This window comes from Thunnus thynnus, chromosome 11, assembly GCF_963924715.1.
Source record: "Thunnus thynnus chromosome 11, fThuThy2.1, whole genome shotgun sequence".
In the NCBI taxonomy this organism is placed as follows: Eukaryota; Metazoa; Chordata; class Actinopteri; order Scombriformes; family Scombridae; genus Thunnus; species Thunnus thynnus.
The window spans coordinates 33,348,618-33,364,387 of NC_089527.1; the positions used below are offsets into that span (position 1 = coordinate 33,348,618).

At 38.6% G+C, this 15,770-nt stretch overlaps 1 protein-coding gene across 1 annotated transcript in view; it reads right to left on the reverse strand.

Annotated features, from left to right (window-relative positions):
* Positions 1-449: 449 nt before the first annotated feature.
* Positions 450-15,770, reverse strand: part of LOC137193247 (MAGUK p55 subfamily member 4-like) — a 31,726-nt gene continuing 16,405 nt past the window's right edge. Inside the window, exons 11-20 of the mRNA XM_067604560.1 lie at positions 15,721-15,738; positions 13,516-13,557; positions 13,388-13,408; positions 12,528-12,566; positions 11,068-11,235; positions 10,021-10,101; positions 8,667-8,760; positions 8,434-8,542; positions 3,381-3,515; positions 450-2,119 (exon numbers count right to left, since the gene is read on the reverse strand). Coding sequence (XP_067460661.1) covers positions 1,934-2,119; positions 3,381-3,515; positions 8,434-8,542; positions 8,667-8,760; positions 10,021-10,101; positions 11,068-11,235; positions 12,528-12,566; positions 13,388-13,408; positions 13,516-13,557; positions 15,721-15,738 — 893 coding nt within the window. The 3' untranslated portion in view covers positions 450-1,933. The remainder of the gene's footprint in view (positions 2,120-3,380; positions 3,516-8,433; positions 8,543-8,666; positions 8,761-10,020; positions 10,102-11,067; positions 11,236-12,527; positions 12,567-13,387; positions 13,409-13,515; positions 13,558-15,720; positions 15,739-15,770) is intronic.

Genomic DNA, 15,770 nt, shown 5'->3' on the forward strand with positions numbered 1-15,770 from the left:
TACCACAGAAACCAGGTCAACACATTGGATCCTATTAGACAAACAGACACACACACACATACACACACACACACACTTGCAAACTGTACATATGCAGCCTGGAGTGTGCAACCAGAATTTTTATGTACTCTTTTTAGGTTATTGTCATTTCAACACAGTATAGAACTATCACGTCTGGGGGTTAATTATCCAGCAGATCCCTATGTTGTTGTGTTACACTGACAGTCACTTGCTGCTGTTTATGTGGATGAATCTGAATGATGCAGGCAGAAGATCCTAATCCTCCTGTTAAATCTCCTGAGCTACATCTGCCCTGCAAAGGATTAACCTGAGAAAGACAGAGCAAGAGAGAGACAGGTGTGTGTGTGTGTGTGTGTGTGTGTGTGTGTGTGTGTGTGTGTGTGTGTGTGTGTGTGTAACCTTTGGAAGAGAAGAAGACACATGGACTGTTATGATTTTATCTCAATCTTTAATTATCACAGATATATACACATCCACTTTCATTCTACCTAACAAGCAAAGTGGTTCCCAACCTCTTTTGTATTGTACAAAAAAAACAGGTCTAGCTGGGGTCTTTCTCGGCTTGCTATGATTTGTTAACATTTCAAACAGAGTGATTTTCCCCTCTAGATACCCCATGTGGTTTCATATGAATAACTGTTCAAGGCTCAAAGTGGTAAAATTATCTGATATTTAGCAAAAAACAGCAGAGAGTCCAGAATGGATACATTTGTGTAGCAGAATTTTATTTTTCTTCTTTTTCTACCCCATTAATCATCTCACAACCAAGACGACTCCAAAAGCCCCCTCATATTTGGCCATATTTGACATTGGGCAATGTTGGGTTAGCATTAAGAGCAACCTCATACAGCTCTGATACACTTGTAGGAGAGTGAACAGTGAGCCAGATATCACTGAGATCAAATTACAAACAGTAACTCTGGATTATATGCTGCATTATTTCCTGCGAATCTTGCACGTGGGAATGCGGTTTGAATCCTGCATGAGAATGGCGGATTCCACCGCTAACAATGAAAACAACTTCATAGAGAGGCAATTACAAGATGCAAAATTCCTGAAAAAAGGCAGACCATAAATAGGAGGTTAGATTACCTGAAAATCCTGAGAATTTTAACTTAAAGTGCAGCTTTTAACGGAAGATGTGAGATACTATAACGTGAGACAACAGAAAGACTTTAATCAATGGGCTTTAATAGGCTTTACCTGTGCTTTCTTTTAGCCTGAGGCTACCTTGTAAATTAAGGTAGTTAGTAGCTACTTATTTAGCCTGGTTTTCTGCCAACATTGTGAATGAATATAGAGACAATTTAGATTTCCTTATACTATCCTTTCTTCTTTGTTCCTTCTTTTCCATTCAGTTAGCTTGTGCTGTGAAAAATATGCTTTTTTGATTCTGCCCAGGGGTTATCTCAACCAGTGATATTATTTCTTCCTCAAAAATTGCTCTGCCTCAGAAAAGATATTGATATAACTTAAGTTCCATATTACTTAAGAATTTGGGAGCAAATCCCAAAGACAAGCTGGGAAAAGTTCCTCTTAGGTTCTCCCGAACCCATCAGTTTCCCTCTTCTCTCCATTATGCCATAAACTTCTTCTTAATCTCAAAATTCAAGTCTTCTCTCTACACATTGCATCTCCCCTTCTCTAACCGCTTTCCATCTGTTTTTATTTCACTTAGTATTCTCCCCTTTCAACCTCATTTCTTCGTATTTTCTTCTCTTTGATTTGCCTCTCCTTGTTCTTTATCTTCCTCCCCTCTGTCCCTACATGTCCTCATTTCACTTTGTCTCTTATTCTATCCAGTTATCCAATACTTGTAACTCCCTCTCCACTTTTGTCAAATATTTTCCTTCATCTTCTTCCCACATTTCCCCCTTTCTTCTCCTCCTCTCCTTTCCTCTCCTCTTCTGCTCTACTCCTCCATTCGGGTCCAGCTGACAGGTATCCACTGTGGTTCGTCCTGTGCCTGCTGCATGATGGAGCAGAGCTGCATGCAGGCATCCTGCAGGTCGTCGTTCACCAGCACACTGTCGAAGAACTGTTTGTACTTCGCCTCCATCAGCCGGGATGCCTCCTCCAGCTCCACAAAGTCATCTTCCTACAGAAGGAGACACATGAGGCCGTGCTTTGTAAGGTGTTGAAAGGCCGATTTTGTTTTGTTTTGTCATTACAACTGTCTACTACTAGTTACTCTTGCTGCTCTTCTTTCGCTGTCAATTTTCTGCGCTTCACTTTTTCTTCACTTTTGCCTTAATTTGTGAACTACTATGAGGTATGAGGTTTTAGAAATTTGACATATATGTTCTTCAGAGGCAGACTAACTTATTTCATTTCAACCAATTTTTTTTTTCAGTTCAGGTAGCTAAAATGGTGGCTGCACCTTGAAGAGTGAGAGTTAATGCACAGGGATGTCTCCAGTTCTGTTACGTCACTGGGCTGAGTTTGGACTTTAACAGCTAGCCTGGCTCCGTCCAGCATGGGAAGTCATTGCGCCCAGCCATAAAATAGTCCCCCACATGACCCCCATAAAACCACAACTTGTCATTTTTACATTTTTTTTTTAAACATGTTAATCAGTGAACTTTAGAGATGCTGTTAGGCAGATTTTATTACCTTAGGACGGAGACAGGCTAGCTGTTTCCCCGTTTCCAGTCTTTGCTAACAACCTACTGGCTGCAGCTTCATATTTAATGGACTGACATAAGAGTGTAATCAATCTCCTCATTTCAAGAAAACTAATAAGCGTATTTCCCAAATTGCTGAACAGTTCCTATAAGCTTCATACTACATTATCTACTATCTCCAATTTGTGAAATAAAACTAACTATGGGAAAATAAACCCACAACATCGAAACAAAAAACCCATAAAAATGATTTGAAAACATCATGTTGTATTTAAAATGGTCTTGGAAGTTCTTGGTCTCCACTTTTTTCATGATTTTCTTGTATCAGTACAACTTCTCATAATCTCTTACATCTTTTTTTAAAATAAAGCAGCTGGTGTATCTTTGCAGCACAGGATTTCACAGATGGTTTGGGTATAGGTGAACTTTGTTGGTACCATCATGCTGGGGATCCTAATGTAAGTACAACTGAAAATAACCACCTTCTGATTTGACAACATGAAAACATGCCAGAAGATATGCTCATCTAAATGTGAAAGTGCTACTGTTGTGCTAACCACTGCAAAAGCTTAACACAAATATGTACATTGCACTAAAATAATACTAATCATACTTGTGTAATAACTGCAGAACAGACACACAATGTATTCTCTAAATATGTATGATCTCAACAGGAAAAATTAGTTTAAATAAAAATTTAGATCTGGATAGATATCTGGAGGGCAGTGCTCTTACTTTGAATGCTCTGCTGATGGTGTAGTTGGTGATGATACGGGCATCTCTTCGAGTCTGCCTCAGTCTGTCCGGGCTGGGAGCTTTGATGAAGATCACATAGGGCTTCAGTTTCCTTGCCCGAAGTGGCTGGATGCACTGACAATGAAGCCAACATATATACGATTAGTAATTAACTGCAAGTCTACATTGCAAACTATATCCGGGCAAGGCTTCCAGGTGATGACTCTTCCTCACAGGATGGCTACCTTGGAGGTCAACAAGCTCTGCCAACAGCCATGACTATGTCCATCTCAACAGATTTGAACAGACATGGTTAATTTCTGATTCTTACTGGGAACTGATCACTTTATTACTGATCTATATGATTCTTTTTTGTTTATAAACTAGCTAACTGTAGAACCTAGTTGCTAATTGATTAGTGCACAAGCTAACGGGGCTGGATAATCTGTCTGGCCTGGGGATGCAGTAAAAAATGTTATGGGGGCATACTGTTCCAATCAAGTACTATTGTTTATTTTTGTGGTTTTAGATGTTTGCATATTTGTTGTTATTAATTGTTTTCCCCTCTTAACTGTGTGTCACGACATATAGGAGAAATGATATTTCTATTTGTATATTTCACAATACATACATACATACATTCCAATACATGTATGTAGATTTATCAGTAAGTAAGTAAAATGACAATGAACATGCTTTAACAAAACACTACACTACATGTTTTAACTAAATATGAGTTTCTCCTCTCGGCCACTGTAAATAGGAATTTTTGCAGTGAGTGGTAAAATCTTAGTCACTTACTGTGTATCCATTACCTGAAATTCAAATGAACATTTTTATACAAAAACTCCAAAAGTTTACCATTAAGCTTTTTTTTCTCGTTGTATACTATTTGCCCCATCTTGTTACCTTTTTCATTTAGATTTTTTTTTTTTTTTTACCACATCCCAGTAACAGTCAGGTCTGGTTTGGTCCCAGCAGGTGAGCTACACTTTCACCAGTTGCCTGTCTCAGTGGTCGCCTTTCCTTTTCCAAGGCTCATTTAGTAAAGACATCATTATCAGTGGTGGCCCAAAATTTTCTGCAGGGGGAGCAAATGCGTCTTGCTTTACAGAGTATTCTGCAACACTGGTTAAATGCAATAAGTATCAAGTAATGAGAGACGGACTTACACATATACTGGCTATCATAGTGGCCAGTTTTCCTGCTTTGGGTGCATGCATCAGCGCTGCGTGTGCCTGTCAGAAGCTCTGCAGAAGCAGAGGTCTGTACTCTTAAAACAAGATTTCATCAAGCTATTTGACTCCCTCAAAGACTGTGGCAGAATTTACATATCTGGACTCCTCTAACCTGGACTTTTTATTTTTGATGGAAACTTGGCTGAGAGGTAATGAACACAGTCAATTGATTGAACTATGCCCCCAAAACTATGAGTTCATTAACTCTCCAAGATCTTATGGCTGTGGTGGTGGACTAGCTGTTTTTTATAGGAGCCACTTCAACTGTAGCTCTGTTAAATTTGGTGCTTTCTCCACTTTTGACATACTTGCTTTTAAGATTGTTTGTACTACAAGCCCTGTTCTCTCTATTGTCATTTCCTGTCCGCCAAAGTGTAAAAATGGTTTCCTTGAAGAGTTTTCCGAGCTGTCTAAAATTTCTACAGACTTTGATTATATGGTAATTTCAGGGGACTTTAATATTCATATTGATAATCTGAATGACCATGATACAAAAGAGTTCATAAGCCTACTGGAGGCTTTTGAGTTAAGCATGTCTCTGGACCCACCCATAACCAAGGTCACACTCTGGACCTGATTATTGCCAAGGGATTTAATATTACAGTAACCTCAATCAAGGATATTACAGTATCAGATCATTTTTGTATTTCTTTTGATACCTCCTTTAGTCCCCAAAAATTAATAGGGAACTGTGCAAAAATGCTATATTGGTATCAACACTGCTGAGGCCTCTACTAACTCCATATCCAATCTGGTACTGTCCACTTCAATATCTCTGGATGTTCTGGTAGACAACTTCAATTTCAAAGTAAAAAATCTTATTGACAATATTGCACCCTTGAAAACAAAAACAATCTCCGGAAAACAAAGAGCTCCTTGGACAAATAATATTTTGTAAGACAACTGAAAAAACAAAGTAGAAAGGTAAATGGAGAAAAACTAAGCTCCAAATCCATTATGACATCCACAAAAACTGCCTCATCAATTATAACAAGAAAATAAAAACTTCCTATCATTTCTCTCTAAAATCATAAATAATCATCTGAATAATGTGCTGTTCTCCACTGTTGATCAGCTCATCAATCCATCATCCCACCGTGACCTACTCTCTACTATAAAATGCAAGGAATTTGCAACATTTTTCAACAGCAAAATCAGCACCATCAGAAAAAACAGAAGTTCTTTGAGTTTTGGCAAAGAAGATGTGTTACCTGCTCACAAGAATAGGACTTGTGATATGTCTTATTTTTCTCCTATGGACTCCACAGCACTGGAGGATGCTGTGCTGAAGCTCAAGTCCTCCACCTGCTGTCTTGACCCACAACTTTTTTTGCTCTTAAAACTGCTGTTATAAAACCATTGTTAAAAAAGAACAATCTAGATCCCTCAAACATGAGTAACTACAGACCAATCTCAACTCTCCTATTTCTCAGTAAGATCTTTGAAAAAACCCCAACTGAATAGCTACCTAACCACACATTACCTTTTTGGTGTTTTGCAGTCTGGTTTTAGAGCTCACCACAGCACAGAAACTGCCCTTGTGAAAGTTGTAAATTATCTCCATATGAAAACGGACTCTGGTAAACTCTCAATCCTCGTACTCTTAGATCTCAGTGCCGTGTTCGACACTGTCGATCATGGGATTTTGATAGACAAACTAAAAAACTGGGTGGGATTGTCCGCTCCTGTTCTGAATTGGTTCAGAATCAACCTGCTAGACAGGAATTTCTTTGTCTCCATTGAAAATTTGGATCTGATAAAGTCACTGTGACCTGTGGGGTTCCACAGTGCTCAATCCTTGGCCCACTTCTGTTCAACCTATATATGCTTCCGTTTGAGCACATCATAAAGAAACACAATATACAATACCATAATTACGTGGATGCCACGCAACTTTTCATCTCCCTCTCTCCTGATGATTTGAGCCGCGTGGAAACACTGATTAAACACATTACGGACATTAACACATGGATGAGCCAAAATTTCCTGCAACTAAATCATGACAAAATTGAAGTTATTATTATAGGTGCAAAAGCAAAGAGACACGAAATTGCAGCCCATCTCGGTTCCTTTTCCTTTGAGAGCAAAGAACATGCCAGATGCTGAAAAACTAGTCCATGCATTTCCAGAAGCAGACATGACTATTGCAATGGTCACCTGTTCTTAAATTCCTGCACTGGCTTCCAGTAAATGCTAGAATTGATTTCAAAGTCCTCCTACTTGTCTACAAGCCACTAAATGGCCCTGCTCCAAATGATATTAAGGAATTGCTTGTGCCGTATGAACCAACAAGAAGCCTCAGATCATCAGTTGTCCCCTGTGTGTGCTCTAAAGCAAGAGAAGCTGCATTCAGCTATTATGCTCCATACAGATGGAGCATAATAGCCTTCCAAGTGATATTAGTGATGCCCCAATGCTTAGTTCCTTTAAAAGTAAGTAAGTAAAGACTTAAAACATTTCTGTTTACTGTTGTGTTTAACGAGGTCAAGCAACTGTTTGCTCCTGTTTTAGCTGCATTTTTATGCACTGTCTGTATGCATTTTTACATTCATCTGCTGAAGGAGGAGAATTTGTGAACTAGTTTGGAGCCAATCATGTTCCAATATGCAACTTACAAAACTGTGGTGTGGAAACTTGAAACCTCTAGTGCACATACACTGAGAATGGACTTTTTTGTGAATTGTGATTCAAGCTGGGGAATGGATCTATCGTGGCCAGAAAGGCCACTTCCTCACTGTCTGTCCCTGTCAGCCAAGAGAGGATGCTTGCCAGGAGCAGTTTGGGTTCTGGTTAGCCCAATCTCCTCCCTTTCCAACCTCCAACCCCCAACCCCGAATGCAGCTTGAGGCAACACTCTGTTGGGATCAGCAATGTCTGCCCCTACATGCTCTGGTGGATTCTGGAGCTGACGAAAGCTTCAAAGACTCCTACGTGGCAGCCCAAGCTGGTATCCCTAGTGAACCCCTGACAACTCCACTCGACACCAGTGCACACAATGGTGAGCTTCTTACCCATTAACATACATGAGGGGGGTAAAATATTAGGAACACTTTTCATCATAATGCACTCCAGGACATCACCACCACCCACTATGACCTAAATAATAAACATAAAGTAGAATTTTCACCCTTCTGACAATGTAAACAAAAACTGAAAATGTATAAGCTCCGTAAAAGAATTTATGGCAGAGCTGCTGTATTGGGTTGCATTCGATTGCACAGGTGTTCCTAATAAGGTGCTTGGTGAGTGTATATTTGAATGCATTTCCTTCATCATAAAATATTTGCATATTTAAAAATACTTTTAAATCTATGTTTGCTAGCTAGCAGATCAATGCAATAGTGTGAAACCGTCAGTAGGAATGTGTATCACTTTGCTGTGTACGTGTACTTGTGATAAACAAAATGGGGACCCACTTGTACAAACATAGTGGTCAAAAACTCCACAGGGTCCAAAATAAATGAAAATACATTTGTGACACTTAGATAACAACATATTTAAAGTGCTAATAGCCATGCTGATGCTACACCCACCACTTGCTGAAAGAGCATTACTTTGCTGTTCGCATTAAGTGGAGACAATTCTATTTATTCAGCCCAAAATTGCGAAAATCACAATTTAGCCCCAAAGGGCATTAAAATCTGTACAGCATACAGCACCGTCTATCCTTAGACCCATGATTAGGTTGGTAAAAAAATTTCATAAAAATTAAAATAAGGGTGAAACCTTAACAAGATCAACAGAGGAAGGATTCCTCTGAAGGAAGGAACAAATTAATCCATGTCAGTACTGACTGGCTTCTTACTGAAACTCACGTGTGGTTCAACATCGATGATGCACATCCGTCCTCGCTTTAGCACTTCGTCAATGGCGTCAGTGCTGGTCCCGTACAGATGACCCTTATACTCCCCATACTCCACAAACCTTAACACACACACACACACACACACACACACACACACACACATTCATTTAACAACTGTTTTTAATATCAAGAATGAAAAGTCACAATGTTAATAGTCAAAAAAAAAAGAAAAGAAAAGCCTACCTGTGGTTACAGACCATGTACTCAAACAGCTCTTTGGTGACAAAGTGGTATTCTCTTCCTGTTTGCTCCTCTGCTCTGATTGGACGAGTGGTGTCTGACAGCCAATCAAAACAGGCAATTATTCAAATGAGACATAGCAGTATAGCAACACACAGATGCAAACAGCTGCAGTCTTTATAAATATATCTTGTTGGGTGTTTTTCAGTATCTTTTTCTTCATCTGGGATTTCAGATTATGATCCACTCAGTCCTCAAGTCTGCTAAAAAACGCAGTGTATGTTTTTTTAAATGATGCAGACATCATCATCCTAGAGGAGTGCGAACTCATTTAGAAATCTTTTTATATTTGTTTCCCTGACTTATTTTCTTTGTCCTTTTCATTTGTTGATTTATCATTTATGAGTGTAAATTAAACCTTGAATTTGTCATAGAAAATCTAAAAATGTGTCTTTTGTTTTAATATGGTTTCTTGATATAATTACTTATTTGTGTGTTGTCTTTTGTGTATCATGTGTAATAATCCATGTGAGCATTAAAATATACATGTCAATATGTGGATAATGTGCTATGCACACAACCGAATTGTTATTATTTTTTTGTCTTTTCTATCACTGTAGATTCCATTCTATCACCATGGGGCATACAATGTCAAAAACCAAACTGATTTTAATGTATGTGGAAACACTAAAGTTAATGGGCCCTAGGACTTGCGCCAGGTGTAAGATGCATAATGTGATGCAAAGTGGCACAAAGTAAAGCAAATGCACTTGCAAATGCATTTTAAAACCACCATGCCCATGGGCACTCAGATTAATGTGTTGATCTTAAAATGAGGTGTGGTCAGGCGCATTGTTGGCACATTGCTATCTTGAGGCAGCAGAAAGCGATTGCGTGATTGACCAACAAAAACCTGGTCTGAAGTCAATAGTGCAGTATTTAACTACTCTTTTAAGGGCACATTATCAAGACAGTCATATACACCTACATAGGCGGGTGCACAACACGCATACACTCTGCTTGTTACACACACGGATGCGCAGCAGTGCACAAACATGCAAAAGATTACAAATAAAAGGATTACAATGTGAAAGATTATTATTGTGTAGGCTACATTAACATATATTAAAAAATACATGTCATAATGGTTAGTCATAATGTTTGTCAGAATTAGCTAATTGCAGTAATGACAGATGAAATTGTCTAATTATTTGACCAAATCATGGCAATACACATAGCTATTCAAACAGAACTGTCAGGTTGAGGGTGTCTGTCAAGACCCGGCAAATGGATAAGGACAACAGATCAGACAGGGATCAACTTTCCTGCTACATCATCATTTGTGGAGGGCACATACGAGGTAGTGGTCCCTGGAAAGTCGAAGGGTTGAGTTTGATGAGTCTTTTCCTCAGTTCATTAACTCCAACTCCTGAAGCGCCTGTTGAGTAGAAAAAAAAAAAACAGATGAGAGATTCCTTTTGCACTTTAAAGGACAACACAGTAGATGTAAAACAAGATTTCATGGCTAGTATGCAGACAATTCTATTTATCTCTAGTGCCCAGCAACCCCAACAGTCTAAATTGTATAAAAGACTGCTTAAAAAGTATTACAACTTTGATGACTAACAACAGTTTGAAATAAAATGAGGATAAAACAGCAATTATAGTTGTTTGGACTGAAAGAAAGAAAGACAGAATTTTAGATGCCTGTAAAACTCTTGCAAAACAGGTTCAATTATAGGCAAAAGATTTGGGTGTCATTATTGGTCTTAAAGAGCAACTTGCAGGCTGATTTTCTCACTAAATTCATAATTCTTCATAAAAATGGTTACTAAACAGTTAATGTGTGATTTTATTAGTTTTAGAAGAGAAAGGCAGAAATTCAGAGGAAAAGGTTAGCGTTCCTTTACACATTCATTCACTAGGATTGCTGACCAGAAAGTTGCTCTTTTAGGGTTAAGAAAGCACACTGACTGTGTCAATAAGACCACATTTTTCCACCTTATAGACCGGACCATATCTGGCACTTTCTGACGCAAAAAAGCTGATTCATGCTTTGGTTTTCTCTTGTCTCTACTTTTGCAATGCTCTTATAACTGGAACTGAAAAAAATCCATGAACAGACTATATAAATAAATCTTACCTTACTTGCATTCATTTTTAGTCACCAAGCCCAAACCAAGATTTCTGAAGTGATTTGATTTGACAAATGAATGAAATCATTTAAAAAATCTCAAGTCAAGGTCCACTTACTGGCTTTTTCTGGAGCCTTCCTCAGTGATATCATTTGAGGTTTTTTTTACCCTAGACTTGACTCCTTCAGAGTCACAGAAGACGTTGAACAACTGTTTCCATGGGCTGTCTTCAAATTCAGGTGAACAGCAGGTTAAACACCCTAACTCACCGACGAGTATGATGAGGCGGTGATTCTCCTGTGGGGGGCGCTGGTACAAAGCAACCTCCTCGTATGGGGTGGACAGAGCACTGCTGCTGGGTGAGCAGGAGGTGCAGGACTGCCGTCTCCTCCTATAGGACGTCCTCCTCCAAAGGCGGAAACTGCGACGGAAACCAGCTGAGGAGAGTGAAGAACACTGATCATCCACTGACTGCTTCGTTCCATTTTAAGTCTCTTTTTAACTCATTTTTATGTGCATTAAGCTGCTGACACATTATCCATGGGATTAAGTACAGTAACTATTAATATACAGTGCATTTATATATACCAATATATAATTTTCTATGTATCTTCCCATTAAATTATTGACTTTGTCAAACAGCTAACCAGTACATTCCTTCATTCATTCATTTCACATGTGGGACTAATTCTTTTATTAATGTACATTGTCATGTTATTCAGTTACAGATTTTCTTATTTCAGAGAAATCTGAGAAAAAAAGAAGCTACAGAACTTAAGAATCATTACATTTTTATGTTTTCTTCAGTATCAAAGTAATCCAGTGATAGCTGTCTGTACATCCACTGGTACATTTTACACAGGAACTCTTAATAGCTGATTAAGCATACTTTTAGTGCAGCCAATTTGCCAAAATGTAAACAAATATTGGCTAAAAATGGGGCTCAAAAGAACATGCCAGTACAACCTATAACTGACATAACAACAGCCCATTTGATGAGTTTTTATGGGATCTTGCTCTCCTGATGTTTTCTTTTTTTTCAGTTGTCATAATGGTTCCCAAAGGCCTATGTGTTGGTGGCAGCATGTTTCCATCTATCAGAGTGGTAAAATATTTAAAAAAATATTTCTGAGTTTCTTTATTGTCATGCAAAAGTCAAATTTCACACAGCTGTGGCTCAGGAGGTAGAGCGGGTGGTCCACTAATTGGAAGATCGGCGGTTCGATTCCTGGCTCCTCCAGTACACATGTCAATGTGTCCTTGGGCAAGATACTTAACCCCAAATTGTGTGTGTGTGAATGATTAGATTTACCCTGATGGGCAGGTTGGGACCTTGCATGGTAGCCCCTGTACCCATTCACTATATGAATGTGTGTGAATAAGTGAATGTGATTCCTAGTGTAAAAGCACTTTGAGTGGTCAGAAGACTAGAAAGGCGCTATACAAGCACAGTCCATTTATTATTTGTTAAAAAAGTAGGGCAAGCAGCTCTTCCCACAGAAAAAACTAAGACATCCACAGGTAACTTTGGCTGTAATTATTACTGGGGTGGGGGTGAAAAATGACCCACATACGTGCTCCGGACTGGATTAAAATCACAGACCAGTGCAGGTAATGTTAAAACCCCACCTTCCCTAGAGAAACTTATCTAGTCCAAATGGGGCTTAAGACTGAGTGAATACAATTTCACTATGTTAACTAACTAACAAACTAATTAGATGTGTCTTACCAAGATAGATTCCATCCATAATATCAGAGTCATTCTCATCTGAAGGAAGAAAACATTAAAACTCTTCACTCTCTCTTCAGGATTAATTTCACTTTACACTTCAGAACAGTTGGTTTACTTAAACACAGCTTTTAATTGAGCACACAACAGATAGTTAATAGAAACAAGTTTTCTACACTGAGATGGGTCACATTTGCAAAAAGGCCTTGTACACAAAAAAGTGGAAGGGTGTCAGACTCTACCTAATGTCTCTGTCTCCACAGATATCCAAGTCATATGAAGCTGTTGAGAAGTTGCATTTCAGACCAAGCTACTCCCATCTGCCCTGCAGTTACACTTGTTTTCTCCATCACCTGACATCCCTATTCCCTAATTTTCTTCCTAGTATATACACACAGGCCCACATTTCCCAGTCATCTGCCAGACCGTCTATTGTGCTACCCAGTCTTAGCGTTCCAGCACTCAGTCCTGTTTTCTGCCAGCCTGCTATTTGCTGGCTTCGTTTGCCCTCACTAACTGATCACCTGTTGCAGAACCCAGCTTTGATTTAAGTAAAGAACTTTCAAACTGCCCTGCTCTTGAGTCTTGCTTTTGAGTCCACATTCCTGTGTTCAGAGATGTTACATGCAGTGGTATAATATAATTCCCCACCTCCTTAGTGGATAACGCTCATGTACTACTTAATGCCCCTGAACATAAAAACAGCAATTTCTGAGAAATCACGGAGAAATTCCATTCACTTTATTTTGTATAATGCAGAATTTTATAAAACACATAGAATGAGACTGTTCAGCAGTGATCCATATGTAACTTCAGTATTTTTTATCTGTATTTACATGAGTCTGAACAAACTTACCCACCAAAATAATTTTTTTCGTGATCTGGGAAAAGAAGACAGACAACAGTCATTCCCACTGCACTGATGGATGATTAATTTCAGTCTATAAAATTGTATCATATATTTATCATTGTGTCTGATACGTTTTACCTGCTATGGTGAGTTTGTCGTCAGCTTGTGTAAGGTCGTCCTCTGGAACAAAGGAAAAGACACTTTTTTAGTTCAAGTTTGTCTCCAGACAGCCAGGCTTCAGTATGTAACAAATCATACAGTATATGAGTAGTTACTCTGCTCCGGTGATCTGTTTTGACCACTATTTTCAGTCTTGTTGTGAGACCAGGCCCCTATCACAAGACCTGATGTACTATAAATTACACAAGGTATAACAGCACCAGTACCTATTTATCATTTAATAAACAATAATAGCAGATGAATATGTGGACATATTGTTTGCTAGGTCTAGGGGAAACTCACTCTCCAAAAAATTGGTGAGTGAAATGAAAATGCGATAAAGAGTACAATGAAAGAATAATTGGCTGTTGTGATTGTTCCTCCTGTCCATATTGTCCACAAAGACATCTTGTACTATAGCAATTTCAATGTGGGTGATGGAGGACAAAATCCAGTCCTCTTTCTGTGTAAGAATGCATTCCAAAGTTAGCCTGAAGCTAATATGAGGCTTCAGCAGACTGTATTTTGAGCATGATGTTTCCTCTTTGTGTTAGTCTGAGCTGGGGGAGAAGGATGGTAATACAAAGTGGAAATTTGGGACTAAAAACACTAACTTTGGATGATATCCAGTTGATTTGTCTAACACAAACTGCTGAAAGCTTCATAGAATAGAATGTGTTTTTGCACAAAATGAGGACTACGGATTTTGTCCCCCATCACTGATATTGAAATTGCTTTAAGAGGGGTGGATGAAAAAAACGATTCACATAAAAATTGAGATTCTCATCTTCTATGATTCCAAATTGATTTACAAATGCCAAAATCCCTTTTTGTAATATTGTCAGTAATCTTGATGGAACAAGAAACTAGGAACTGGGGTACAGTACAACAGTGTGCACAAACTAGAGTTATCTTGTAGTTCACCTTGTAAAGAGGCAGGTGTTTCCTACTACTGTGTTGTAGTATCCCCCAGTCCAGAACACACAAACAAACTTCTGTTTTTAAATTACACTTTCATTATTCTCATACAAGTGGAAGACTGTAATGTAACCATATTTATGCAGTTAACTGTTCAACAACAAGCTTCAACAAGATTTGTACTCTCGCACATGTTTATCTGCACTCTTCTGTTCGTCAGACAGTCACCTTCATCAAGACCAGCTTAACTACAGTACCCTGTTTCATACTATAGTGGATAAAGGACACAAGTAAATGGTTTGGCACACAGGTAACTGAAGTAAAAGTCTAAAAATAGTGCCCACATTTCTATCTATTCAGTTTGTGATGGCCCCTCTGCTTTGTGCTCCTTGTTTCTGCTGTGTTCTTTGTTTGCAGGGGCAGGATCCTGAGCACACTGACTAGCAGGATGGGACACACCTGGGCCGGGTGTGCCCCATATATCAAGTCAGAGAGGTTCTGGTTCAGGTTCTCTCCTCTCTCCTCCTGCATTCTTTTCGGTTCCTTTTCTTTTGTTTCACCATACAACACCCACACAGCATACACTCACTCATCCACTCCCTACAGGACTGATTTTACAGATTAACCCTACCTATTGTTATTTTTTGTTGGTTTTGAGTACCTTGTGTTAAAAACATTTACTTCTGTATTACTGAATACCCATGTGATTTCCCTTTTTTGCCACAGGCTAGAGCCAGGCTGTGACAAGTTGAGAATCAATTATGAATTGAATCGTGACACCAAGAATTAGAATTGAATTGAATTGAATTGTGAGATTCCCAAAAATTCCCACCTCACATTACAGAAACCAATATTTCTTTCAATGTACATAAAGACATGTGAGTGTTGTTTTAAGACAGACTTGAAAAATGTGAACCTATCCTTTAAGGTTGCATTCAGGTTCTGGTAAATAAATTGTCCTAAGAGGAAACTTGTCATGTGTTTGGTATTGAACCTAGGCTGTCTGATTTTAAGATAAAACTGTTTTTGTAAGTTTTATGCCCCAATCGCCTTTTCTTTGTTTTCTACAATAATAGGCCTCTTTCACAAAAAAATATTAATTAAGAGGTCTCAGAGCAGTGAAAAAACATATCAATATCATCTCAAAGTCATAGGAAAAGATGACAAACTATTGTATATAATGTCTAAATAAAAACAACCTGACACAGTAGACATAATAAGTGAACTGCGTCGATGTATGACTCTTGTATCAGCAATCATACCCACCATTATCAGCCAAGGTCACTGTGGCCAGCAGCATTAACAGAGAGAAAGAA